General features: G+C 33.6%; 1 protein-coding gene across 3 annotated transcripts; it reads left to right on the forward strand.

Moving 5' to 3' along the window:
* The first annotated feature begins 1,042 nt into the window (after window positions 1-1,042).
* LOC140803052 (uncharacterized) lies at window positions 1,043-12,852 on the forward strand. Of its 3 annotated transcripts, XM_073158743.1 has the most exons (17): window positions 1,043-1,309; window positions 1,416-1,507; window positions 2,170-2,211; window positions 2,285-2,338; window positions 3,693-3,767; window positions 5,742-5,807; window positions 5,978-6,020; window positions 7,408-7,453; window positions 8,599-8,692; window positions 8,782-8,834; window positions 9,646-9,730; window positions 11,277-11,379; window positions 11,469-11,561; window positions 11,658-11,724; window positions 11,901-11,967; window positions 12,104-12,157; window positions 12,517-12,852. In XM_073158743.1, exons 1-17 carry the CDS (start codon window positions 1,279-1,281, stop codon window positions 12,658-12,660), a joined length of 1,209 nt encoding a protein of 402 aa, XP_073014844.1. In that variant the 5' UTR covers window positions 1,043-1,278; the 3' UTR covers window positions 12,661-12,852. The 3 variants fall into 3 exon arrangements, 2 of the variants coding, with proteins under 2 accessions (XP_073014844.1, XP_073014843.1); XM_073158742.1 differs by lacking the exons at window positions 1,043-1,309; window positions 1,416-1,507 and having other exon boundaries at window positions 1,519-2,211; XR_012111751.1 differs by lacking the exons at window positions 1,043-1,309; window positions 1,416-1,507; window positions 12,517-12,852 and having other exon boundaries at window positions 1,516-2,211; window positions 11,658-11,804.
* Window positions 12,853-25,010: the final 12,158 nt, after the last annotated feature.

Raw genomic sequence — 25,010 nt, forward strand, 5'->3', positions numbered from 1 at the left:
GGAGAAGTGATGATGACCTTGTTCTACGCGCTACTTACTAATTATAGCATGACGGCTGATCACATCCTATATTCTGACACATCAAGTCACACACTAGTCACATCCTCCCTGTCTGATTTTTTCAACCACTTGGATCGGTGTCAGAGATGGGACAGCAGCTCATATCCTATTTTACTAGTACACTCGAGTGTGGTGCTCTCATCGAGGTAGCCCAAGTAGAAAGTTCCCGGGAACTTTCATGAGAGCCCGTGCATCCGATAGCCCGGGGAGGAGACGTCCCGGGCGTTCACCTGCACGACTTCTGATGAACCCTTCCTGCAGATTCCCCCCGATTTGGGCCATCCATTCAATATTCAAGGTTGTCTATGACCCGGACACAACCCGGGCTATCTCGAGGGTATCATCAGAAGCAATAAACTTCTTTCAAAGTTTGAAACAACAAAGTTTCAAAGGAAAATCGAGAACACCAAAAAATTTCAATGCGATCCATATCTATCTAAGCTATTATTTTGAGAGACTAGATAATTTCAATGTCCTATATTGACAAAAAATAAATTCTCAACTTTATCCAATGATTGCGTGAAATGTCTTGGATGTTTAATGTTCAAGTGTTGCTTCTAAATCAACATTTTCTATATGCGGCTGAATCATTAGTGAACAAAGAACAATAAAAAATTGTCCATTATTATTATTATTTTATAAAAAAAAAGGAAAATTCTCGTCCGTAATTGATTTGTTCACTATCGAACCGGATAGAGGAACCGAAACCGTGCAACCATTAAGCATGTTTATTATTTTTTTATTTTTTAAAATAAAAAAGTGGGTCAAACTGATAAACAAAAAATAGGAAAAAATAAAAGATAAGTTTTTATAAAATAGTTATCTAAATAGTTTTTAAATTATTTTTAAGTATTTTTATAAAATAATTGTAAACACATATTTATTTTTATAAATAGATATAACCCTGGGGCAGTCCCCTGATATAACAAAGGTAATTATCAGTAACTAATCGTTTTAACCGTACGCAATCTGCTGCAGATTCATTTTTTCTTCTTAAAATCTGTAGAGATTACCCGAAGCAATTTTACTCATCTCAATGTCGCCCTGAGATTTTCCATTCTTTCCTTTGCCTTTCGCTCCCACCTATTGGTTATGAATTAATTACTCGTAGGATGAAGTTCTTTTTGAATTCTAATCTGCGTATTTTCCTGGATCTTTTTCGGCAGGATACTACAAGTTTATGTTGATTTTGAGTCGGAGAATCGTTTTCCAAACACCATGCAAGGTTTCTTAATTGCTGTGATTTCAGGTAAAATGTGCACGGCAGAACATGGAAAATCTTAAAAGAATTATTGTTTAATGGGATTTTTCTGTATCCTGTAATTCTTTCTAACTCGTTAGTACGCATTTTTCAGCTGTCTTTTTTCACACGCTCGGAGCTGATTCAGTTGTTGTGCCGAGTACTAGCTGTTACGCACTCGATAATTCCAGTCGTATTCATGATTTTGTATCCTTGTGATATGTTACATATAGATGTCCCAACACCATTATTAGCTATTTCACGTTTTAGCTAACTTTAACTCTTTTAGCAGGCTCGAAGTTGAAAAAATAACTAGTTTGTTTGGATTAAGTTTTTAAACTTGAATTAGTGTCCGAATTGTTCGGTTCTAACTTAATTATTGAGCTCTGATAAACAAATGCTCAATCTTTCGCTTGAGTTTGTTGTCACTTTTTGTTTTTATATATTCATAAAAATTAGTTTATAGTAATAACTTTTGTGAGCTATCAAACTGGACTCTTGTTCATTTGAAAATATATTCGAACATCTTCAAGGTTAGATCAGGTTCAGTAATTTTTGAATCGAGTAATATTTGGGCCTACTTGAAAAGCTTGCAAAGCCTGCTCTGTTTCTTTCACAATTTTGAAGACATTCAAGAATCTATATTTTTCAAACTACATTTTGTGGATAGCGGTAATGCATTGATATATTGACTATGGTTATACGTAAATATGTCTGTGTATCTAATTCAAGTTGAATGGGTGTTTATTTATATGAATTTAAAGGGTTCACTTTTTTCAGCTGAGACAGAAATTGGTGATATCAGGGACATGATCTTAACTTCTTATTCTCTTATGTTTCAAGTGTTTTCTTTCATTTCTTTTGATCAGAGTGATTTGATTGGACAAGTGTTTGAGTATGATGATGATAAGGTAATATATTCTATAAAAATTAGGTGTCCTGTTTGCCAATGCATTAGCATCTTATATCCTTATATTTTGACAGGACCCTGATTTAGTCGTACGATTTTGTAAAGATGTTGAGACTAGATCCCGAACGGTATGTAACTAACAACTTTTCCTTTTATTTGAATTATTTATTAATTTGTCCATCTAAATTGCTCTCTTTATCTCAAGTTGGTAGTAGGAACAAGGAAGTGGGATTATCCCTGTTTGGTTGGATCCAGAGTTCAAATCCAGGCTCAACCACTGTTTGGATTAAAAATCCAAATATCTCCATTCATTCTTGTTTTTCAAATTTTTTTACTTTACATATATTTCATGTTTCAAATCAACTATTCAAGAGATAATAATTACACAGTTATTCTTATTTCTCTCCACTTTCTTTTTTTACCAGTCATTACATCATTTATCTTTTCCGTATAATCATTATTCACTATTTCTTTATATGTATCACATTAATTTTCAAATTTATATCCAAACATTATCTCAAATTATTGTGAAACATTTTTCTCAAAATTGTTGTGTTAAACTAGATTGAAAGCCCAACCAAACCCTACCATTTTCATTCTTGATTAGCTCGAGTTGCCGGAGTTAGGTAATCTTATGGGATTGACATAGTTATTCTCTTTTTTGTCCATGTTGATCACTTGGGGAGTAAGGAGACGGTAACTCTTTGAAGCTAATGTCTTAATAATTTACCGCTTAACAATGTTGAGTGGGTAGTAATCAGGAAAAAAAAAACATAGTATTAAAGGTTCTGTTATTATAAAGATTAGATGTAATTAGAAAATTGCTGCTTTTTTACGTTGACCTTCAAAATCGTTTGAACACCCAAAACCATGCATGTCATGTGGGAGACTAACTGATGCTGATTTCTTCCTGTCCTTGCTTATAAGGTTTTCCATAAAACGGATATAGCCTCAAGTTTTGTCACAAAGTCCCAAACCATAATCATGCCATCATAGTTATTGAATATTATCTATGTCTACTTTGTGACGCTGTTATACATCTGGTAAACCTCTTCCATGAGAACTTGATTAATGAAATTATTGAAATGTGGTTGTGCTTCAATATAATTTTGTGACGTTAAGATTTGGCTTCCGCTGACTCTTTTTCATCCAAAATGAATGGCTATCCAATAAATTATATAAGTTTGTAGATCTTCCTCCGGTGAAATAAAGGGTCTGGCGGTCTACAAGGGCTTAAAATTCCTGATCTTTCGTTTAGATACTGTGAAAGCAATATTTTACTAATAATGCTGGAAATATAATAATTGTCCGGGTTTTGCGTCTCTCTGTTTAGTTTCCATATGTAAAAGAATGGTAATCTGTATTTATTTCCAATTTCAACCTTGAAAGCTGTAATTATATTTTTATACTCCTTCACTCGTACATTCTTTCAATTTTGTCGATTCGATGCGTTATAAATTTTATGCATCCATGAACTCGTAGGGCTACGTGGATTATGGAAGATTTGATAATTTCAATCATTTTATTGCCAGTTCTGACCATGTCAACTTTGTTCAAGTAAGTTTGATTTGTACCTGTGAATTGCAAAGTTATTAATTGTTTTGTGATAAATTGCTTATTATCTTGTTTGTCAAAGTGCTTTCCTGTAGAAGATAAAATGGTGTGATATCCTTGTGTGATTTATCAGAGTGGCTAGTATCCGTTTTGAAAATTGAACATTATATCCTGGCTATATAACGTGAAAGTATTCAGTTTAACATATCGGTAAGGATTGTATGTAATAGTTAAGTCTTTTCTCGGATGTTTGTAACAACTCGTGACAACATGCAACAGAATAATATAACACACAAATAATTATAATAACATAGAGATATTTATGTACAAGTATACATACGTGTGCGATACCTCAGGGAAAATTAATCATTAGAAAAAAAACCAAGTTTATAAAACCAATGCTAGTGGAAGAATGAAAAACTATCTTTTTTAACAAGTCAAGCAAGAAAATTGCATCCTAAAATCTCAATAACAAAAATAACCAAAACACAAGAATGCAAATATGTGTAGTCCAAATTCAGAGCGACAAAACAATTCTCCAATCAACACTTTGTACGGATGTTGTATTCAAATGTCTCCAACACGTCACGAAAATACAGTTAAACAACGATGCTTCGATTTTGTGAGTTCTTCATAAATTTATCTCGTATATAGACTTGTGTTGATCTTGATAGGCTTGAATGGATTCCTACAAAATAAAGAAAGTAGTCTTTCATTAGGAAACAAATTTTTTCAAATAATAAAAATCAAATCTAGAGTTTGAGAAACTTAATATTTAAAAAACACACATAACTACAAAGGAAACAACACCAAAAGTGCTAGTGTCGTGTGAGCATATATTACACTGCAACTGAAAATTGTAAAAGTAGTGGAAGTATTCAAAATTGACTTACCTAGATCTTGTGATTTCTGCCTAATTGTCTCCCAAGGATTTAAGCATGTGATTCATAACCGTGCTATTAATGCGATATAGAGGTGGAAGTGTGACCTCATTGTCCAAGAAATTGTGGCGGTAATAGAAGTAAAGTGCCTTGTGGGTGAATATGGCCAAGCTCGTAGATCGAAACTAGCAACTGGCATGGAGGAGGTAGGAGAACACATAACATTAGCAGATGAATGAGTGTCTTTTATTGGGTCAAGGTGTCTAGTGGAAAAAGGAGCTAAGGGTAGTGGTGTGGCTTGAGTTTTAGGTGCAAATATTCTGTTGGGATAAAAAATGTGAGGAGGAACTTTATGGGTGGAGTTATAAAATTCATAACCATGCTATTCGTGGAGGTGGAAGTGTTTGCTCATCGTCCGCGAAATCTGAATCAGCTGTGGCGAGATTAGAAGTAAAGAGCCTTAGGGTAAAGATGGCCAAGCTCATGGGTCGAATCTAACAACTGGCATTGTGGGGTAGGAAAACCCATAGCGATAGCAGCAGGAGTGTCTTTTATTGGGTCAAGTTTCTTAGTGGCAAAAGGAGCTAAGGGTAATGGTGTAGTTTGAATTTTAGGTGCAAATATTCTTTTGAGGTCAAAAAATATAGTGGAGGAAATTTATGGGTGGAGTTGTAAATTTTTAGGATAAGTAATTTGAAAAGGTAAAACTTCAGGGGCAGAATTTCGATTTTTCGATTTTCAAATGAGTTTTACCTGACTATTAGTGTTAGAATCTGGACGAGTCTTGGTTAAAAAAGTCAAAAGAAAAAAAAAAGAATTTGAACTGAGTCCGAAGCTTGACCAAGCCTTTGGCCCTGCACAGCTTAAAGGATGATATATTTACAATTTAATCACAAACATATTTGTGGTATCAGCCACTAAAATGATATGCAATATCGTGGAATTGTAAATTTTTTTAAGTTAGATTTGGGATATGAATTGCAATTTATGTACCTGTGCAGAGCAGGTGAATACTCACCCAACATGTATGGATGTTTAATTATTTTCTTTTGTGCCTTGTGTTAACTTTTGTAACTTACTTCACCTTTGGAAATAGGAATACTATGGTGGTGATCTGTTGAACTGCGAGAAGAGTTTCGATAAACTAGGACGTACAGCACAGGTAAGATGAGTGTTCCCTAAGATGTTGAGTTCTTTAATAATTGGAGTTACAGCAGTAGGGTAATTTGGAAGAGCGGGGATTCACGTAGCTGATATTTGTAGCCGTTATTGCAATATCGCATTCCATGTTACATGGGACTAATTATTTTTTCGTTTTTTTTCGATTTTCAGGTGAATATTATTTGTGGAAACTGTCCAAATGGACAATGCGTAGGTACTTGAAGCTTCATAAGTTAGCATGTATTAGTTGCATGCTTGGGAACACATGGAGGTGTTCATATTATTGAACTTAATTTTGAACATTGGCCGGGCACTTGTGCATAATCAAATAGAGTTTATGTACTTGTTGTTGAATAGCTTGTTTAAGTTGAATCCAGGAGAGAATCAATACTCAGGTACATAGTAAAAATGAATTTGTTGCATCGTGTCCATGATAAATTACGACCCTAAATAAGTGTGCGAGTCTTGATAGCCTTTCTACACATTTCTGTTGTTTTTAAGATGCATGCTTTAATATTGAGGAAAAGGTTCACTTGGGGAAAAAAGTACAGGTGATATAGAAAATGCAATGCAACATTTATATGATTTAAAATTTTGATTGTTTCCTGTTGTAGTTAGTAGTTCATCTCAAGTTTCTCTACATCTATTTCACGAGCTCATTGTGAAATGAGAAATTTAACTTGATATGCGGTTATTAGTTAGTCCTGACCAACTATCCAACAGCATGCGATGATTTCTGGACTTTGTATGATTAGAGGAAGAACGTCATTTTAGCTACTCTTATTGATTCTTCCGTGGAGGGGTTTCTAGAATGTTATGCCTAATGAATCTTGAGTATAAAATGTGTCCTAGAAAATTGTTACCTTTTCAACTTTTCTTCTTTTTCCTATTAATGTTAGATTCAATTCGATTAATGATCACTGCTTCAGCCTATTTGGACTTGAGTCACTATGCAAACCAGTATCACTTATGGATAATGAATCAATGGGATGAAACACTCAAGAAACAGGGAATGCGATAAAAAAACACGAGGGAATTTACGTGGTTCAGCTTTCTTTTGAGACCTATATCCACTGGAGGAAAACCACAATGATTTTATTTATCAAAGAGTTTGCAATACAAGATTGAACAAAAAATGAGAGTACAATCAAGATTCTTTCACTCAATCTCACTTGTCTCTCTTTACTCCCTTGCACTTTTCCACTAGTTATTCTAAGATTTTCTTGTTAGTGAACTAAGAAGTGGTATTGCCCTTATATATGTTCAACGGTGATACCGGTAGCCTCTTGCCTCATTCTCCCTTCTAGCTTGTTGAATAGAGCAGCGGTTAGTTTAATCAACCACCTTCCTGTTATGGTCACTAACAGAAAGAGTAAGTTTGCTTCTATATTCACTTAGAAAGCCAACATTGAGAGACATTTGTATTAAGCGTTTATTATTATTACTAATTAGTTTCATACTTACCACTGTTATTTTTGTCCATGCTTTTTATGTCAGGTTCTCTTGTAATTTTGTTTTTAGATGAAAATTCTTCAGTCTAGATTATTTTCTCCTTTACTGCTAAAATATATGTCCTCAATTTATTTTGTTGTTTGTCATAGGTGGACTTGGATGCATCTGCAATATCACATATGAATCTGCATGCAGGTTTTTCATACATATTCTAGCATTTAGGTTTTCCTTTGTATATTCACTTATCTATTGTTCATTATTTATATGTTCACAAATCCTTTTTATCCATATTTCATAACTATGCTGTGATGATCCAGGATGTTTGGACCGAGGGAGTGCACCTAAGTCCAACTCAAAGAATAATAGTAATTTATCACAAATAACTCTAAAAGTTTATAGAAAAAAATTTATCTGCAGGTACATCTTACAATTTACGATATGTACAAGAATATTAAAATTATAGATGGAATTAGAAAGTTGGTACCTTGTCAACATTTTGGCCAAAAACTTTTGATAGATTCAATGTGTTAGCCCAAGCCTCACTACATGCAATCTTTTGTAAAACTCGCAGTAAATTTAGTGCCAATCTTTTAAATTTTTTAAAAGATCTAAATCATAACTTTTAATGCTTCCTAATCATTAGAGAATTTTATTCAAAAAGTGAAAGAAATTCTAAAATAATTAAAACAGCGACATAATTATTCATGAATTAAGTTACTTGTACTTTTCAAGGTTTTAAAAAAAATTAGAATGGCATGCTCACAATAAATATCAACCAATGGTGTAGCATTGACTCTTGTTGTCCGTGAAAAAAATGAACTTGAAACAAACTCTAGCATATCTTATAGCCATTAGATGGGTGCAGTAATGAAAATAGAGAAACTTTTATTCCACTGAACTACATAGAGAAAGTAGATTAAGTTGTTGATAGAGCGAGTCAGTTAGAATTAAAGGTAGATTAAATCAGGAGACAAGCAATAAAACTTATTGAGGAATAGATGAACTTGACATCCTAAAGGATGCTGTGAGCAAACTGCGTCATCCTCTGACCAGGTACGATAGGATTTTGTAGTTTCTGGCGTTGATTATTTGAAAAGCATTTAACTTAGTTCATAGCTCCAAGATAAGATTTGAGTAGTAATGAACTTGTGTGGTGATATGTGAGGGCAAGCAAGGGAAAATTTAGATTGTAAAGTGGGTTATCGGTCGAGGCTGCAGCTTCGCGAAAGACTTCCAATTTTGAAGTCTATGTGCCTTTTTGAATCTTATATTTTTCCGGTAATCTTTAATATGCTTTAGGATATTGCTGATTATTTTATTGGTTTTTACTTTTGGACCAGGGTACTTGTTGATCTTGCCATTCCATGTGTGAAGCCGGGTCTGCGAGTATTTGAGGGATGCACAGTCGGTTTTCATCCACGGTCATGGGAAATTGTAAGCTCTGTTATAAATTCTAGATTGTTATGTAGTAAATCAAATGGTGGATCAGTCAAGATTATGTCTGATCTCTTAAATAATTGTAGGTTTACAATGGCATGACTCAGTTAGGATATGAAAAGGCTTACAACGAATTCAGGTACAATGACCTTTTCAAGTTGTCTTGCTTCTTTTGCATTTATTAGAGATTAATCTTCCAACAGAAACACTTTTTTCAAATACTACTCTATTTACCATTTTAAATTGATATCAATGATTACACTCCTTTAAAGAAAACACACAACTTTGCAATTTTCGACCCTTACCTTGGTTAATGGTCACCTTAGGGCATTTGTGGAACATATACCAACCACTCTTAGAGCATTGTACCACATGATTAAGCCTAGATGTTGAAAATAAGGTTTACAGGTGCTTATCCCGAAATAAAATTTTTCGCTGTGTGACACATCATTTTCAAACTCATGGGGGCTACTGGTCTGCTGGATGCTACTCATCTTGAGACAGTTAGAGCAAGGACACGATATTGCATCATGATATTGCTATGGACTCAGACCAATGTTGATGCCCAAGTAGTTCAAGATTATAAGTATACGCTAGAAGGGTCCCGAAAAAAGGGGTGGAGGAAAAAAGGGGTGGGGGGAACGTTTGTATTAGAAGGAATGGGAAAATATTCTGAGAGGTTTTTCTTTCCATATATAGGGAACATTTCCTAATTATGTTTTTGGTCATATATTTTGTAAACGATGTATTATCTTTATTTTCCAGGAAATAAGATCATTCACCTTCGTCACTTGCAAAGTTGCATCTTGGAAATTTATTACTGTTTTCTGTGAGTGCGAGTGCGTAACAAATTGGTCTGAATCCGTAAAAGATATTAGATTAATTAGCAGTTGTTCGTAGGAGTTCTTAAATCTTCTTCGTAATCCATTTTCCATTTGAGATTGCTGCAGCTTCAGAACTGAGCAAAGACATGTTACTCTATATATGACTGCAGTTGCTTCCCTCTCCAGTCTAGTGCAAAAGCCAACGATTAAGGTTTTGTTCTCTATTTGATTTGTGAATGCTAGTACATTGTTATGGTCCCACGTTATGGATCTCGTCAGGTGCGGTCTATTGTGAATTTGAGGCTTCTTAGGAGATAACTTCTCGTTCTCTTTGTTTTAAAGCTCTGGGAGAGAACCTTAGATCTCGTTTGCGGTTTGACAAAATTTTATGAATAATTTTTCTGATAATCTTATGCATGTAAATAATAGAGCTTAGAAGATTAAATCGGAAATCAAATCTCCTAGAACCCTATAGATTTGGATGATTCCAAATCTTTTTATTCAATTGAAATATAGCTTGGAATCCTAAAATTAAGAAAATCAAATCCTATATAAATAGAAGATCAACTATTGAATGATCCATCCTTAAAAAGGGTAAGATACAACAAATCATATTTCTAGGCAAAAGACGATAGCAGAATAATTTATCGGGTTTGAACTTCCCATCTATGTGTAAGGCCCATGACATTACTCCCCTTTGGAGATCATGGTTTTACTCAACCATGAGGGAAGGGTACTGAAAATTGTTTTATACTTTTATGTATTCGCTTATCTCAAAAAGCTTGGGGCAGTGATCGAAAATCTTCAGGTGGTAGAGGTGGGAGCGGTAGACTACAATCGATATTTCCTTGGACCTTTTTTAAGCAAGAGAAATGAAACATGGCGTGATGTTTTGAATTTTCTGGTAGTTGGAGCTTGTCTGCAATTTGACCCTCCCGTTCAATGACCAATTCACCTTCCTGCACATTTTTAATTGATTGTTGCCATCCTGGGGAGGTGGAAATCTTAGATTTTGCTGCTTTTGAGAAGCCCACTTGTAGCATGGAGATTACATGCAAAAACATGCTTTCTCATTAGGCCCGTGGTTACTGCTGCCCTCACCAACGTTAGTGTGCATGGTTGATAGATAATTGAGCATCTTCTCCAAATTATTAATTTGAGCTTGCTACCTTTTTTCATTTGCTGACATGTTCTCTTGATATACTTTGAATTGTTGTTTTGCCCCGTGACGTCGAGCTCTAATACCAATTTGTTATGCTCCCACGTTATAGATCTCGCCAGGGAGCCGTCTATTGTGAATTTGAGACTCGTTAGGAGAGAACCTCTGTGGATCTCTCTGTTTTATGGCTAGTTAGAAGAGAACCTTAGATTAAGTAACACAAAATTCTGTGAATAATTTTTTTGATAATCTTATTCATATTTATTCTGCATTATAAATAATAGAGCCTATAAGATTAAATCAGAAATCAAATCCCTAAGAATCGACGGTTCCAAATCTTTTTATTCAAAAGAAAAGATATTTTTGAATCATAGAATAAAGAAAATCAAATCCTAAATAGAAGATCAACTATAGAATGATCTTATTATTTACAAAGGATAAGATAACAAAAAAACCATATTTGTGAATAAAAGATGATGGCAAAATAATTCATCGGCCTTGAGCTTTCCATCTACGTACAGAGCCCATGACATAAATCTATGCTTGCCGAAGGACTTGTGGTTTTTATTTTTCATTGCTTTATCTTCTCTGGCTCCAGATTTATCCTGACCAAGGATTGCAAGTTCGGTTGTCTGGCTCAGGAGCAAATGCCATCCCACCTACTACTTTGTCTCCCACATTGATGCTTTTGGAATGGAGATGTATGCACATTACGTCATTTGCCTTGTTAATAATATTTGTTTTACTATGTGGCTTTATAACTACCTTATTATACTAATTGCTCAAACAGGTGAAAGGGCCCATGATTCACCTTATGAAGTTGAAATTACCATTCCGATAGAGAATTACGACCCAATTCAGTTTACCTTTGCAAAAATGTGTGGTGAGTTTTAGTCATTCAACTTCGGTTTCTTGTGCTGTTTTCTCAAAGTAGCAATGCTTATTTAACACGAGTCTTAATGTGCTTCAACTTTTATAGAACAACGACAAAAAGATGATGGAGAAGCTACAAAAGGATGGGCTATATTCGGGATCCTATCTTGCGTGTATGTCCCAGTCATTCCTCACGACTCGTTAAGTTATTAATGTTTGTGTCCAAGTATGTTATCATATGCCAGTAAAGTAGGTAAAAAATTGTCAGTGTCTTTTGACTTATATTTGATCCAGATACAAATCTATTTATGAGTCGATTGTTACCACTTGTGTTCCTTTAATTAAGCAGATTCATCGTAGTCTTTACACTGTTCTGTTGTGGAGGGTTCATCTACAGGACTCGAGTAGAAAACATGGTGGGTTGCTTTTCTCCATTGCTAGAATCAGTTGTTCATTTTTCTCCTGGCAACATACACAGATATATATATACATAAGATATATTTATTTGTTTGTGATTCTATGTACGCTTACTTTTACTAAATACATTTGCAGCGTGGCCTAGATGCACTCCCAGGGATGGCAACTTTATCAGCATGTTTGGAAACTGTAAGAAGAGCTCCCGATTTCTTATTGGCCATATCTAAAGTAAATTGAAACTTTAGTTAAATGATATATATGTGCAATGTTTTTGTCTCTTATCGGTTGAAAATAAACGCTTAAAGTGGTTTACAAGTAGTTGTAATTAACTCTTATAACAAATTATATTAAATATTTTCGTATAACAAGGGCGAATGCGAAGTATTTGCTACAAGAACTTAGTGTACTGTCATGTTTGTACGAGCCTAGGCCCGGGGCATGACGACATATATAGCAGAATTATTTCCTTATGTTTTGGCGGTGCAAATTCTTCATTCTACTGCATTCCTCGATTTGCTAAATTTTGAAGTGAACATGGGAATATGCAGGTGAGTACTGGAGTTGGGCAAGGCTACACACGACCAGCTGATGCTAGAAATCCTTTTGTGAATGAAACTTCATGGGAGCAGCAGCAGGGAACTTCCACTCAAGGAACATGGAGACGAAGTGAGAGAACATATGGATCCATTTGATCCCTCTGAATTTATATCGGTTTCCATTGTCTCTCTTCTGTATTAAGAATCTTCGTCAAACAATTTTTGATATTTTTTAACAATCACACATCCTTTGGGAATGGAACTTAAGCAACAAACCGCAACATAACTGTAGTTTAATACCCCGTGAACAAGTTTTGATTTGTGAATGAATGAAAAATTCCACAATCATTATTATATTTGTCAATATGAAAGCTAAACTGGAGGCCAAATCGAATAAAATGAAGTTGAATATCGATACTGAAATGAGGGGAAAGACTCGATTATGTCAAATGTTTGATCTTTTTTCCGATTCGCTCTCAAATGTTTCGGCGTTTTTGGTTTATTCTTAAACTTATAGTATCAAACTCTTATAACTAGGTCAAAAGTTATACTTGTTAGCTGAAATGTAACTTTATTTTCTTATACTCATGGCAGCGCATAGTGCGCCTAATTAGGTGCTAGTTGGTCAGATTGTTAGGCCTATGAATCCGGAGAGTTGTGTATCTATCTGTTAGTATTGTATCAAGTTTTATCATTTCTTACCACAACCATGTCCCCAGCAAATACATTATTATCTGTTAAGATCTTGTGTCATTTTTTTATGACTCACTTAACCAACCAGATCAAACGACGTAATATTAGCAACTTGACGCATGAGAATTTTTCAAGAGGTCATCAATCTCAATACTACTCTCACTCATGAATGTTTCAAAAATTTATGCGAGTTGGTCCTTCCATCAATTTAATGTTTAAAATTAACGAGGAAAAGACTCGGTTCAGTGTCAGATGTTTGAACTCTTTCCTAGTTTGATATGAAATGTTGCGGCATTCCTTGTTTAGTCCTAAACGTTTACAAATTTTGACCAAGCTGGTCATTCGTCAATTTATAATTAAAATTCTTGGTATACATGATATGACATTCATGCCCCTAAAATCCCCAAAAATGATTCCACTTGATCTTTCATCTTCTTGGTTTGCCTCACAACATTTGATGCATCCTTGCCGTTCTCCTTTTCTAGTTTTGAAACCAAATAACTTAAATCCACAGTTTTATAGGATCAAATAATTTTTTTTTTACTGAAATACTACTACAAGTTGCACAACTTTCAATTGATGTAGAAGAAATAACTATTGGTGGTTATTTCTCAATTTACGAGTTAAAATCTCTTATTGCTTCGTCCCTACTCCGGTAAGAACTGTGGATATTGTAAATGAATTTGTTCTCTGGTAAGAACAGTACATAGCATAACTAAATTTGCTTACTTGAGTATGTGCTTCGTCTCAACACTCGTAAACACCCGGTTGCTCCCAACAATGAAAAAACATATGTACCATAAAATGAAACTGTCACGTCCCGATACCGGGGTGAGTTAACATCTGGCGTTGTTTTACAATTAATCAATCGTAAATCAACAAGCCTCGTAGTACATTGTACAACCAAACCAGTCTTTTTCATAATACATACATTGTCTTTACAACGTAATCAACTTAACAAATGAGTGCGGAAGCGAATAACGTAAAAATAAAAAATAGCCAAATTTCAAAGTATGTCTTGATCAACTGAAACCTTGTTACCATCCCCAAAAATGCATTTGCTCTTCTTCTTCAACTTGTTTTTCATTCTTATCTGGGAGTGAGAGGTGTAAGGGTGAGTATTTTGTGAAATACTCAGCAAGTGGGGGCCGATCGATCACAATAACACAAGGATATATATATAAATCTTAACAATTCGAAATTTTCCGTGTCTCAACAAACGTCGGAACAATAAATAGTCAAAATGATAGATACGACATAACTTATATATATTTATGTAAATATTAAATGAATTTCATGTCACAATAATTATTCATAACATAATCAAGACATGATATTAACAATGAGCAAACATAACTTATCATAAGCATATAGACATATCATATATTATTCGTATTGCACTGTTATTTCATCTTATTATCCATGGTGTTACTGATCAGTCCCCTATATGTAATTCCTCTAAGGGGTGAGGCCATATATCGGTTATTATTACCCACCGCATCAGGGCCATAAACTTGTCATATCTTATCATGTTTTAGGAAAATTTTCTTTTTTACCATTTCTAACTTAAATCATAACAGTGCTTTTAAACATAATTTTTAGAATACACCAAATTGGTGTTTAAGAACATATACTAGAATATAACATGAAACGAAGACAACATAATTTTGAAACGAAAAGAACATCCACTTGAAATTGATTTAAACATGCTTAACAATTTATCGAAACGAAATATTCATATATCAAATCGAAGGAATATATCATGTCGATCGAATTTTCGAAAACATACTTAAATACTTTAAAACATAAGCCCACTTACCGAAAGGTGCTCCTAAATTATGGAAGAAACAAGCTGGAAGTTAACGTCCGAAAATCCGTAAAATTGCTAAATTCGCTTGAATTCCGAGCAGTATTCTTGCAGATACGTTTCCCAGAAATTGAACCGTTGGATGGGGCCGAAATTTGGTTATGATGTTTAAAACATATGAAAGTGTATTATGAACGGTGAGATCGGATTCTGAGGTCGGGAGTGATGGGACGAATTTTCAGAAGTAGAACAGAATTATTGCTCCTAAATTTCACTTCAAGGAAGGTTGATGGTTTCAAACTTCAAGCTTGCTCTAAATGAAGAGGTTTTAGTGTGATTTCTCTCAAACTCAATACATCTATTTATAGGTAAGATTGGAGAATAATTTTTATAATTTAATGCATGCTTTAAAATATTTTAATTATTTTAGTCAAGGATTTGGGCACAACAGTTTTTCAATGTTTTGAACTCTTGTTTTTTCAATGTTTTGAATTCTTGTTTTTCAATGTTTTGAGCTCATGTTTGTCAATGTTTTGAACTCATGTTTGTCAATGTTTTGAACTCCAAAATAACCAATAAATATAATATTAATACTAATAAAATAATAAATCATATTCTTACAGAAACAATTAAAAATAATTCAAAACATAATTTGATTAATTTACAGCACAAATAAAGAAAGTTCACTGTATTATGGAATCGAAAACTCTATTTTACCCAAAACAAAAAAAAAAAAATTGAAACTTTAGTCAACATCAGCTGCCACAAATGTTTATTTAATTACTGATCAATTTTTTTTCATAAAAATGGAAATTAAAAAACTCCTAATTGGCAAAAGAGAAACCCTAGTTCCCTGAATCTATAGTTATACATAAATATAGGAATAAAGAAGAAGAAAATTTGATTATTGTTAGAGTAGGTGTCCTAAAAACATAATGGAAATGGGGTTTTTATTGAGTCTTTGTAAAATAATTTTTATTTTAATATAATTTATATTTGTTTTTTCAATTACTTTATTTATTTACACATCTAAACTGCATAAATAAAGACATTGAATATATTATAATAAATGAAAGCTGAGACCGTACATGTGATGATTGTCATGAAACACATCCTTTAATTAATATATTCTAAACACACTCCTAGTCAATTGGGCACTCTGAAAGAAGGATAAAGGTCGTTCGAGCTCGATACTAGTATTTGTGATGTCATGTACCGCGTTTCATCGGTAATAACAGACAGATGTTCAAGCATACAGATGAGTACATTACTCATACAATGTGTTCGTTAAGCCACCCTTACTCTTAACTTTCCAGTTGGTTACCATTTATCGAGTGGATGAGGTTTGTGGTTATGGTTGAACATCATTAACCTTTATGTCCTGAAACAACATTGAGGCTCTACATGATAATATTATGCTTTGACCCGTTTATAGACTCTGTGAGGGTCATCAAGTGGCGAGATTGAGTGTAGTCACGACACATGTAAGAGCCAATGCACTGTGATCGGAGATTCTCCAATCGCCTATTGGCATATATATGCTATGTGATATGATGAAATAATAGTTCATGTCATTTCAAACCAAATTATATACGGGTGTTTTGAGGAAATGGGTTTTTCATGGAAACACATACGAGCTATTTATCATAATAAGAATTAGTCGTGTGAAAATTTGATTACATCATAATAACGGGCTATTTATCATCGTCGTATCGGTAATATCAAATCATTGATCGGGATATGTGCTAAAAATAAATTTGGTTCGAATGTAAGCCCATTAAATTTTGAGAAGCCCAATATACGATGAGCCCATCAACTTTAGATATACCATGATAATCATATTTTTTTTGGCAAAAAACTAGTCTGGTTTAATTGATAAAATCCACCTATTTAACAAGAGTGCTACTTGCAAGTTTAAATTAATCTAACCCAATTGATAAAATCTACCTATTCAAATTAGGAATTCATAATCGTTTTGTTATTAGAAGTGAGATTTTTTACATTTTAACTCAAGTTAGTGCATTTGCACCTGACATGTCCGAATTTACTACAAAATTTGTGAAAACAAAATTGGCACGCCCAGTGGACCCTAAGTATGCAATCAAAAAAGAAATGGGAGTTCTGACAGAAGAGGTAAAGAGGCTCAATATGAAAAACATGAGAGTGAAAAGTTGATTATTCATTGGGAAGAGATGTCCCAATGTCCAAGACAATGTATGGTGTTGTTCTTTCTTTCTTGAAGACTTTCACAGGGAAACAAAACAGAATAATCTAAACAGAAATAGGTGTGTCAGGAAAGTAATAAATCTAAAGATCAGGAACAAGAATTTGGGAGCTCCAAGGCATGTGATCTTCGTTGCCTAGATACAATATTCTCTAAATATGAAGAAATGTAACCAGATAGAATTGATGAAGATGTTGGATATGAGAATCAGTAAATGTTCAAGGAAACGACTATAAAAATATAAAGCCACCGAAGAATTAGGTACATGCTATGACTAATCCTTTACACCAACATGTAACACTGATGAAATGGCTAATCATGGCACTCACCGAGTAAATACTAGTACAAGTGCTCGGGAGGCACAATCATCTAAGGAGAAGTTGAAAAACAGACACTGCTGTAAATATCACAACTTATTTAATTGTGTCTCTAAATTTTTTCGGGCTAGTAAATTTATTTTACTGAAAAAAATCGAACTAATACTCAAGTTCTTCAAAAAAGAAAGAATCAGGGTCGTTGGTAAAGATATGTTTCTTCCCATGGCCTCTGCCAATGCGAATCTCTTATATTTACATGTATTATTGGATCAGAGGAAACTAGTGACTCCAAAGATAAAAATGCATGGACACTTTCATATTATGTAGATAGCTTTAACAAATGTTGGATTTCTAAATGAATGATTTTTGAAGTGAAAGAAAGATCTCATTATGATTTTGGAAAAGAAGTGTATTGTCATAGCATGAAGGTGTTCATTCATTCCAGAGATGTGAGAGATTACACGATCTTCATGCAACACTCCTAAAAATAATGGTGGCTTCACAATCAATGGACCAATTTTTCATTGTTAGATCATCTTATCAAAATAAAGAGAGTCGATGGTACATTGAGGAGTTGTCTCGCCAAGGCTCATAAATCATCTTCACACGAGGGAGTTCTCAGCCTTAGGGCCGAGGAAACAAAATTTCTCGAGGGTAACATAAAATTCACAACTAATGGGTGTTATACCATCTTTTCCAGTAAAAAAGCGACTATGGTTCACCAGAGAGTCGTCTCACCAAAGACTTATGAATTATTCTTTTAACATAGATCCATTTTACTTTGGGTCAAAAAGATGAGAACACTTGAGAAGATCATCACATCATAGCAGAATAGATCTTGGGCATAAGAATAATAATCTGTCAGAGAAAATAATTCAAGAAAAACAGGGAGTGAGAACCAGATTTGATCTTTCTCTTAGAGGTGAAACTGATGACCGATGACAATTGGCTCGATACAAAATATTTCCAAGACCACTTACCAAAACTCAAAAAATGAAGTTGTTGAGACATAGAGCAACTATGAAAAATAGCAAAAAAGAAATCAAGACCAAATGTAAAGGAGTAGCCACTGAGGATGATGTGTCGCCTAAAAAAGAAAATAACATTGAAAGAAAAAATCCCTTTCAAATTTGGGCAAATTTTTGTAGCCATTGATTTTCAAACTATAATACTTTCGAATGTTCTCCATACTCCGGTAATTGTGCCTCTCAACGAGAGCATTCGTTGCTAAAAATATTGTGACATCTTGTACTTCTCGTGTTCATATATTATTTTAAATAAACGAGGAAATGAAAATTCAATAAAATTAAATGTGGAACACAAACACAGTATAACTAGCATTTCGATTCAAAACCGTCGAGAAAAATTATTATTATTATTATTATTATTATTATTATTATTATTATTATTATGCTTACACGAGACAGTGCCCCCACTCCTGAAGGTAGTGCAGGTGCGCTTCGAGCACAACTTTATGTATCATGAAAACGCCCATGCACCAAATTATGGCGCAGATGCACTCCAAGTTTGTCTTGCAACATCAAAACTATTTTAGATGACAAAACTTAGACTTTTCATGAAAAACACAAGGTCAAATAGGCATAGAAAACATATCATAACATATAAGATACACAAAAATAACCAATTCTAAAAAAACAACTATATTGACCATGGGCTATCTCGATCTTGAGCTCCCTCTAGGGCTTTTTTCTTATAAACGGGATACCTCTACAGCTTTTTCCCTTACGGGCTTTCCCATTCGCCATTACACGTATCATATCCCCATCCCTGAAAAATGGGTTCCTTTCACCTCCCCTAAAACTCGAACCTAGTATCCCAATTGGTACTCACACTCATTATTCTAAGTACTTATTCTAGAGGTCTTATGTTTGAGTGCTGGGATAGGCGAATGGAACCCATTTTCCAAGGATGAGTATATGCTATGGGTAATGACGTATGAGAAAGACTGTGAGAGAGAATGTGTTGGAAATTTGAGTTTCATAGTTTGATAAACATTGAGATGTTCAAACATAGATATGGGTGCTCATAAGATGGGTTCATTGAACTAACTGTAATCGGACTTTTCTAGTGATTATCATTTATTGAGTGGATAATTATGTAATTATTGTTGTACATCATCAGTACTTATGACCTGAGACAACATTGGGCTTTACAAGCTAGTTTTATGCTTTGACACATTTACCAACTTCGTGATGATCATCAGGTGACGAGATGGGGTATAATCACGACATATCCAGGAGCCGGTGCATTGTGGTCGGGGATTCTCCGCCCGTCTACGCGTGTGGATATCCAATGTTATCTGATGAAATAATAGTGTATAAAATCTCAAGCCATATTAGATATGTGTGCTCAAGCCATATTAGATATGTGTGCATGAGGAAATGGGTTTTTCCTAGAAACACACGCGATGTCACTATGTGTTATCTAAGATGCTTCACGTGGTTTTCGAATCTCGAGAAACCCTCGATATACCAGTGTTGTATATTCAATCGAGATATATAAGATATAGAGACTATATGTTAACCATAGTTGATTGGTTCTTGTAAGTACTATCAGTCATACCTAGGGATTCATGAGACAATGCTACTAGACACTCTTATCATAATTCGATGAGTACAATTAGAAATGAGTTATAACATTCTTATAATCAATTATGCATATACTTTTTATAATTAGGGGATCCCACCTAAAGGATGATAACGTGAATCATAAAGAGTTGTGAACTCACAGTTAGCTGTATTCCTAAACCATTTAGAGACACAAGATTTAGTTTCTCATTTCCTTTGTAGATAATAAACTTTAAGAAGTTGAATTTTGTAAAAGAAGCTTGTTGGGATCAAACTTTTATCTTATAAAATTGTTTATGAGCATTTTTTTCTTTTGAAATTTTTGAGAGTTAGTATAACTGCTAATATCAGTGAAGAGAGTGACCTTAAAAAAATGTGAGGAAGTGCTTCAAAATTAGCATCAGTCATAATTAAAATTAATGGTGTGAAAAATTTTATTTTGCATCATAATAACGAGCTATTTATAATATTTGCATCGATGATATCAGATTGTCGATCAATATTTTAATGACACCACTATGATGGAGACAAGGTTCATAGGCTTGAAGAGTCCAAGCCCATCTGCTAACTAGTTAGAATCCTACATGGAATCTAAGTCCATCAACTAATTATAAAATGTTGAGTAGTTGGCCTAACTTCCATAACTAAGCTTTCACGTCAATCCTCTCATCTCCTTTCAACCCTAGTCATCGTCGTTGTGGCATTCCTCTTGCTCACCTCAATGTAACTTCTTATAGTTTATCTAGTTCCAATTAGAATAGTAACTTGGAATTCCAATTATGCACCGATTTAAAGCGAATTCAAAGGGGGTTCTAGGAGTTTCGTACGTGTTCTAATTTGAAGAGCTGCTACCGTTTAAAACCCAAGGTAGTTGGAGCCAAAATGTTTGTACACTTGGAGGTAAGTTCTCTAAAATCTCCTATGCATGGTATATACATGTCCCATTTTTATTGTAAAAATTAAATTTTAAATACCGCTGCATTAAAGGCATGAAAACAAGATACACTATTAGGATATAGTGTTAGAAAGGAAGTCGGTGTTACCTGCTAGAGACTAGTTGTGTGCAGCAGAGTCGATTTCATTCTCAATTTTGAGCCAAATTTCCGAGTTCGATGGCACCGAGTAATAAATTTTTTAAATTATTCTTAATGCGAAAAACTAGCAAAAGTCCTCGGGTTATGCGTATCATCAGTCCAGCTAGTTCAACCATCATGTCCTCCCATCATCATAAACATCATCACCTGCATCATTCACACCTTGTGAATCTATTCATTCATCAAACCTTAATCATGATAACAAGTAGTATACATATACATTCGTAAGTAACAGTGAAAGATATTTTTAATAAAATAGTTTTTCATGAATATGCATAACTTTAAATCCTTTTGCCTTTCATCATATCTTTTTTTTCATCATATACGTATATATATGTTTCTCTTTTATTGAATTTGGATCGTTAATTATGACTTTCGTATCAGCTGTAAGTTGATTGATCAATCTACGTATAACCATGGTATCATGCGGAGGGACATCAGCGACAGTCTCACCGGTCAACTGAGCATTGGCCTTACATATCATCGTATCATCATATTAGTCACAATAAAGTCATCTCCTTCTACCTTTCATTATAGTCATCACTTATAAAAATTCATGTATATATATATATATATATATTTATTTATATATATATATTCTTTTCTTTTAAACCAAGCATGCAACACGTCTTTTAACATTATCGTTTTTCATCATAAAATTCCATAAACTTTAAAAATAAGCATTTTAGCATTCATGGCACTGCTAGGACGTCTAACATTTTTCAAAACCCTAACTTTTCCAATTTACCCTTAAACTTTAAAATGACGACCCGAATCCATCCAAACTTAACATATCACCTTAAAATACACCCATAATCATTTCTTAGACTCCTCGACTAAATTCCCAATTCGTTTTAAACTTGAACCAACGTCCCGATTTTAACCCAAATCAACTCGAAACTTAACAAATTTTACGAAACTTGAATCATAGCTTATTAACACCTAAACAAACCCTATGCAACCCAATTCAAACCATTTAAGACACTCGAAATAGCTTGGAATGCCTACCGAATTTTCTGCACAAGTTTATCAAACCCAAGCTTAACATACCATGGGTTCCTTCAAGCCTAGGCCCTAACCATCATGTCTAAACCCTAACCAACCATCCTAGACCTAGATCACACCCTAGGGACCCTACTGGAACGAGCCTACAACGCCTTGCATGAGTTGCACCCTAAACCCGCGTCTGAAACGTCCACTACTCGTTTTCTTAAAAAAAGTATATATATATATATATATATATATATATATATATATACTTTAAAATACCTTGAGCCATTTTAAAAATAAAACAACCAACTATATTTGAAAACCAAAGGAAATAGTTTAAGAACATAAAATCGTCAAACGTTTTCAACTCCTAACTTAGCAATATTGCTAAAACTAACAACCTATCAAAACCCACTCAAAAGCATAATAAAAGTCATAAAAATCCTTAACATAAACTTTTAAATCTTAAATCATAAACATAAGTGCAGAAGAACAAGCGCTGGTCATCGAGTTATGTGCACCTTCAGTCCAATCAGATCAACCATCAAGACCTCCATTATCATTATTATCATATTCATTTGCATCGATCATACATAGTGAGTCTAAAGACTCAATACACCATAATCTTGATAACAAATAATACGTATACAATCACATACAACATTGAAAATACTTTTACGTAAAATAACATTTTCATAATCATGCAAACATAAACATTTTCATATCATCATAAACATATTCATATCATCATATACGTATTCGTATTCTTTTTTCGTTGAATTCATATCATTAATTGTGACATTCGTATTCATATTGGAGGAGATGGATCCATCTACATGTAACCACAGTACTGGGCGGCGAAGACATCGGTGACAGTCTCATCCGTCAACTGAGCATTGGCATTACGTATTCACATAGCATCGTATTTGTACTAGTCATAATTACTTCACTTCCTATAACATTTCATATTCTCATCACTTTATAAAATTCATGCATATAATAATCGTTTTCTTTTAAACCAAGCACGCAACATATCTTTTAATGTTTCATCATAAAATTCCGTAAACATTTAAAACAATCATATTAACATGTAAAACAATATTCAGAGCACTGCCATGACGTTTACTATTTTCTAGGTGTAAAATTATTGTTTTACCCCTAGACATAGAATTTCATGATTTTGACTTTTTCTTATTTCTGTTGACTCTAAATCATCCCAAATAATTATTTAAGCTTAAATAAATTTTTCATATTTTTATTTAGCTTAAATTCATGGATTATTCATTTATTCTTTAATTATTAATTATTAATGTGTTGTAATCCCGAATTAAATTCAAATTTTAATATAAAATTCCCAAATTTAAAATATGGACTTTTAATATTTATTTTACCCTCGTGAACCATGATTCGACCCCCGTTGAACCATTTAATATAAATATTACACATTTAAAATGTACTTTTCTACATGAATGTATAAAACCATTTGTAAAAACATTTCCATTATACAGTTTTACACATTCATGTAGAAAAGTACATTTTAAATGTGTAATAATGCACACTGTATTAAATTCATGCAATTAAAACCATTCAATTAAAATAGGGATAATACATATTTTCGTCCTTGTCGTTAACCGCTTTTCCCATTTCAGTCCCTTGTGATTTTTGACTGCTTAATTAATCCTTCATGTTTTCAAAATATTCCCGAATTGATCCCTACCGTTAGTCTGACGTTAGGGGTAACGTTGACTTGACATTAGCGACGGTTTTTATTAAACCGTCGCTAATTAGCGACGGATTGTCAAAATATTAGCGACGGTTTAATATTTTCATTAAAAAAAATAATTTTAATAATTTTAAAAAAAAACTTAGAATCGGACTATGCTAACAATATTAATAATCTTAACACACACTTAAAAATTTACAAAAAATTAATGCGAAAAAGTTAACTTAAGTCGAAACTAAAATCGTGTGAGAGAAAAAAAATTTAAGTGTTGTAAAGTGGTGTATATGAAAATGGAAAGAGAGTATATTTATAGACAGTTTGCGACGGGTTTTGGTAACACCGTCGCTAATAGTGACGGTAATATTATTAACCTTGAAGTATAGATGGTTTTGCAATCACCGTCGCTATTTTACCAAAAGCATAAAGCAAACTGTCTATAAATATACTCTCTTTCCATTTTCATACACACCACTTTACAACACTTAAAATTTTTTTCTCTCACATGATTTTAGTTTCGACTTAAGATAAACTTTTTCGCTTTAATTTTTTGTAAATTTTTAAGTGTTAGTTAAGATTATTAATATTGTTATAATAGTCCGATTCTAATTTTTTTTTAAAAAATAAAAAATAAAAAAATTAATTTTTTTTATTTTATGGAAATAGTAAACCGTCGCTAATGAGTGACGAGTTAAAACATTGTCGCTAATTAGCGACGGTTGTTTGAATGCTGTCGCTAAATAGCGACGGTTTAAAAACTCCGTCGCTAATTAGCGACGGTTTCTCCAAACGCCGTCGCTAATTAGCGACGGTTTAATATTTCCATAAAATAAAAAATTACTTTTAATAATTTTTTTAAAAAAAAACTTAAAATTTATTTTATGGAAATAGCAGCGACGCTAATTAACGCCTGCTTTTGAAAAATCGTCGCTAATTTCTACCATTTTTCATAAGTCAACGTTAACCTTAACGTCAGGATAACGGTAGGGATCAATTCGGGAATATTTTGAAAACATAAAGGATTAATTAAGCAGTCAAAAATCATGAGGGACGGAAATGGGAAAAGCGGTTAA

Source organism: Primulina eburnea, chromosome 10 (genome assembly GCF_022965805.1).
Source record: "Primulina eburnea isolate SZY01 chromosome 10, ASM2296580v1, whole genome shotgun sequence".
NCBI lineage: Eukaryota > Viridiplantae > Streptophyta > Magnoliopsida > Lamiales > Gesneriaceae > Primulina > Primulina eburnea.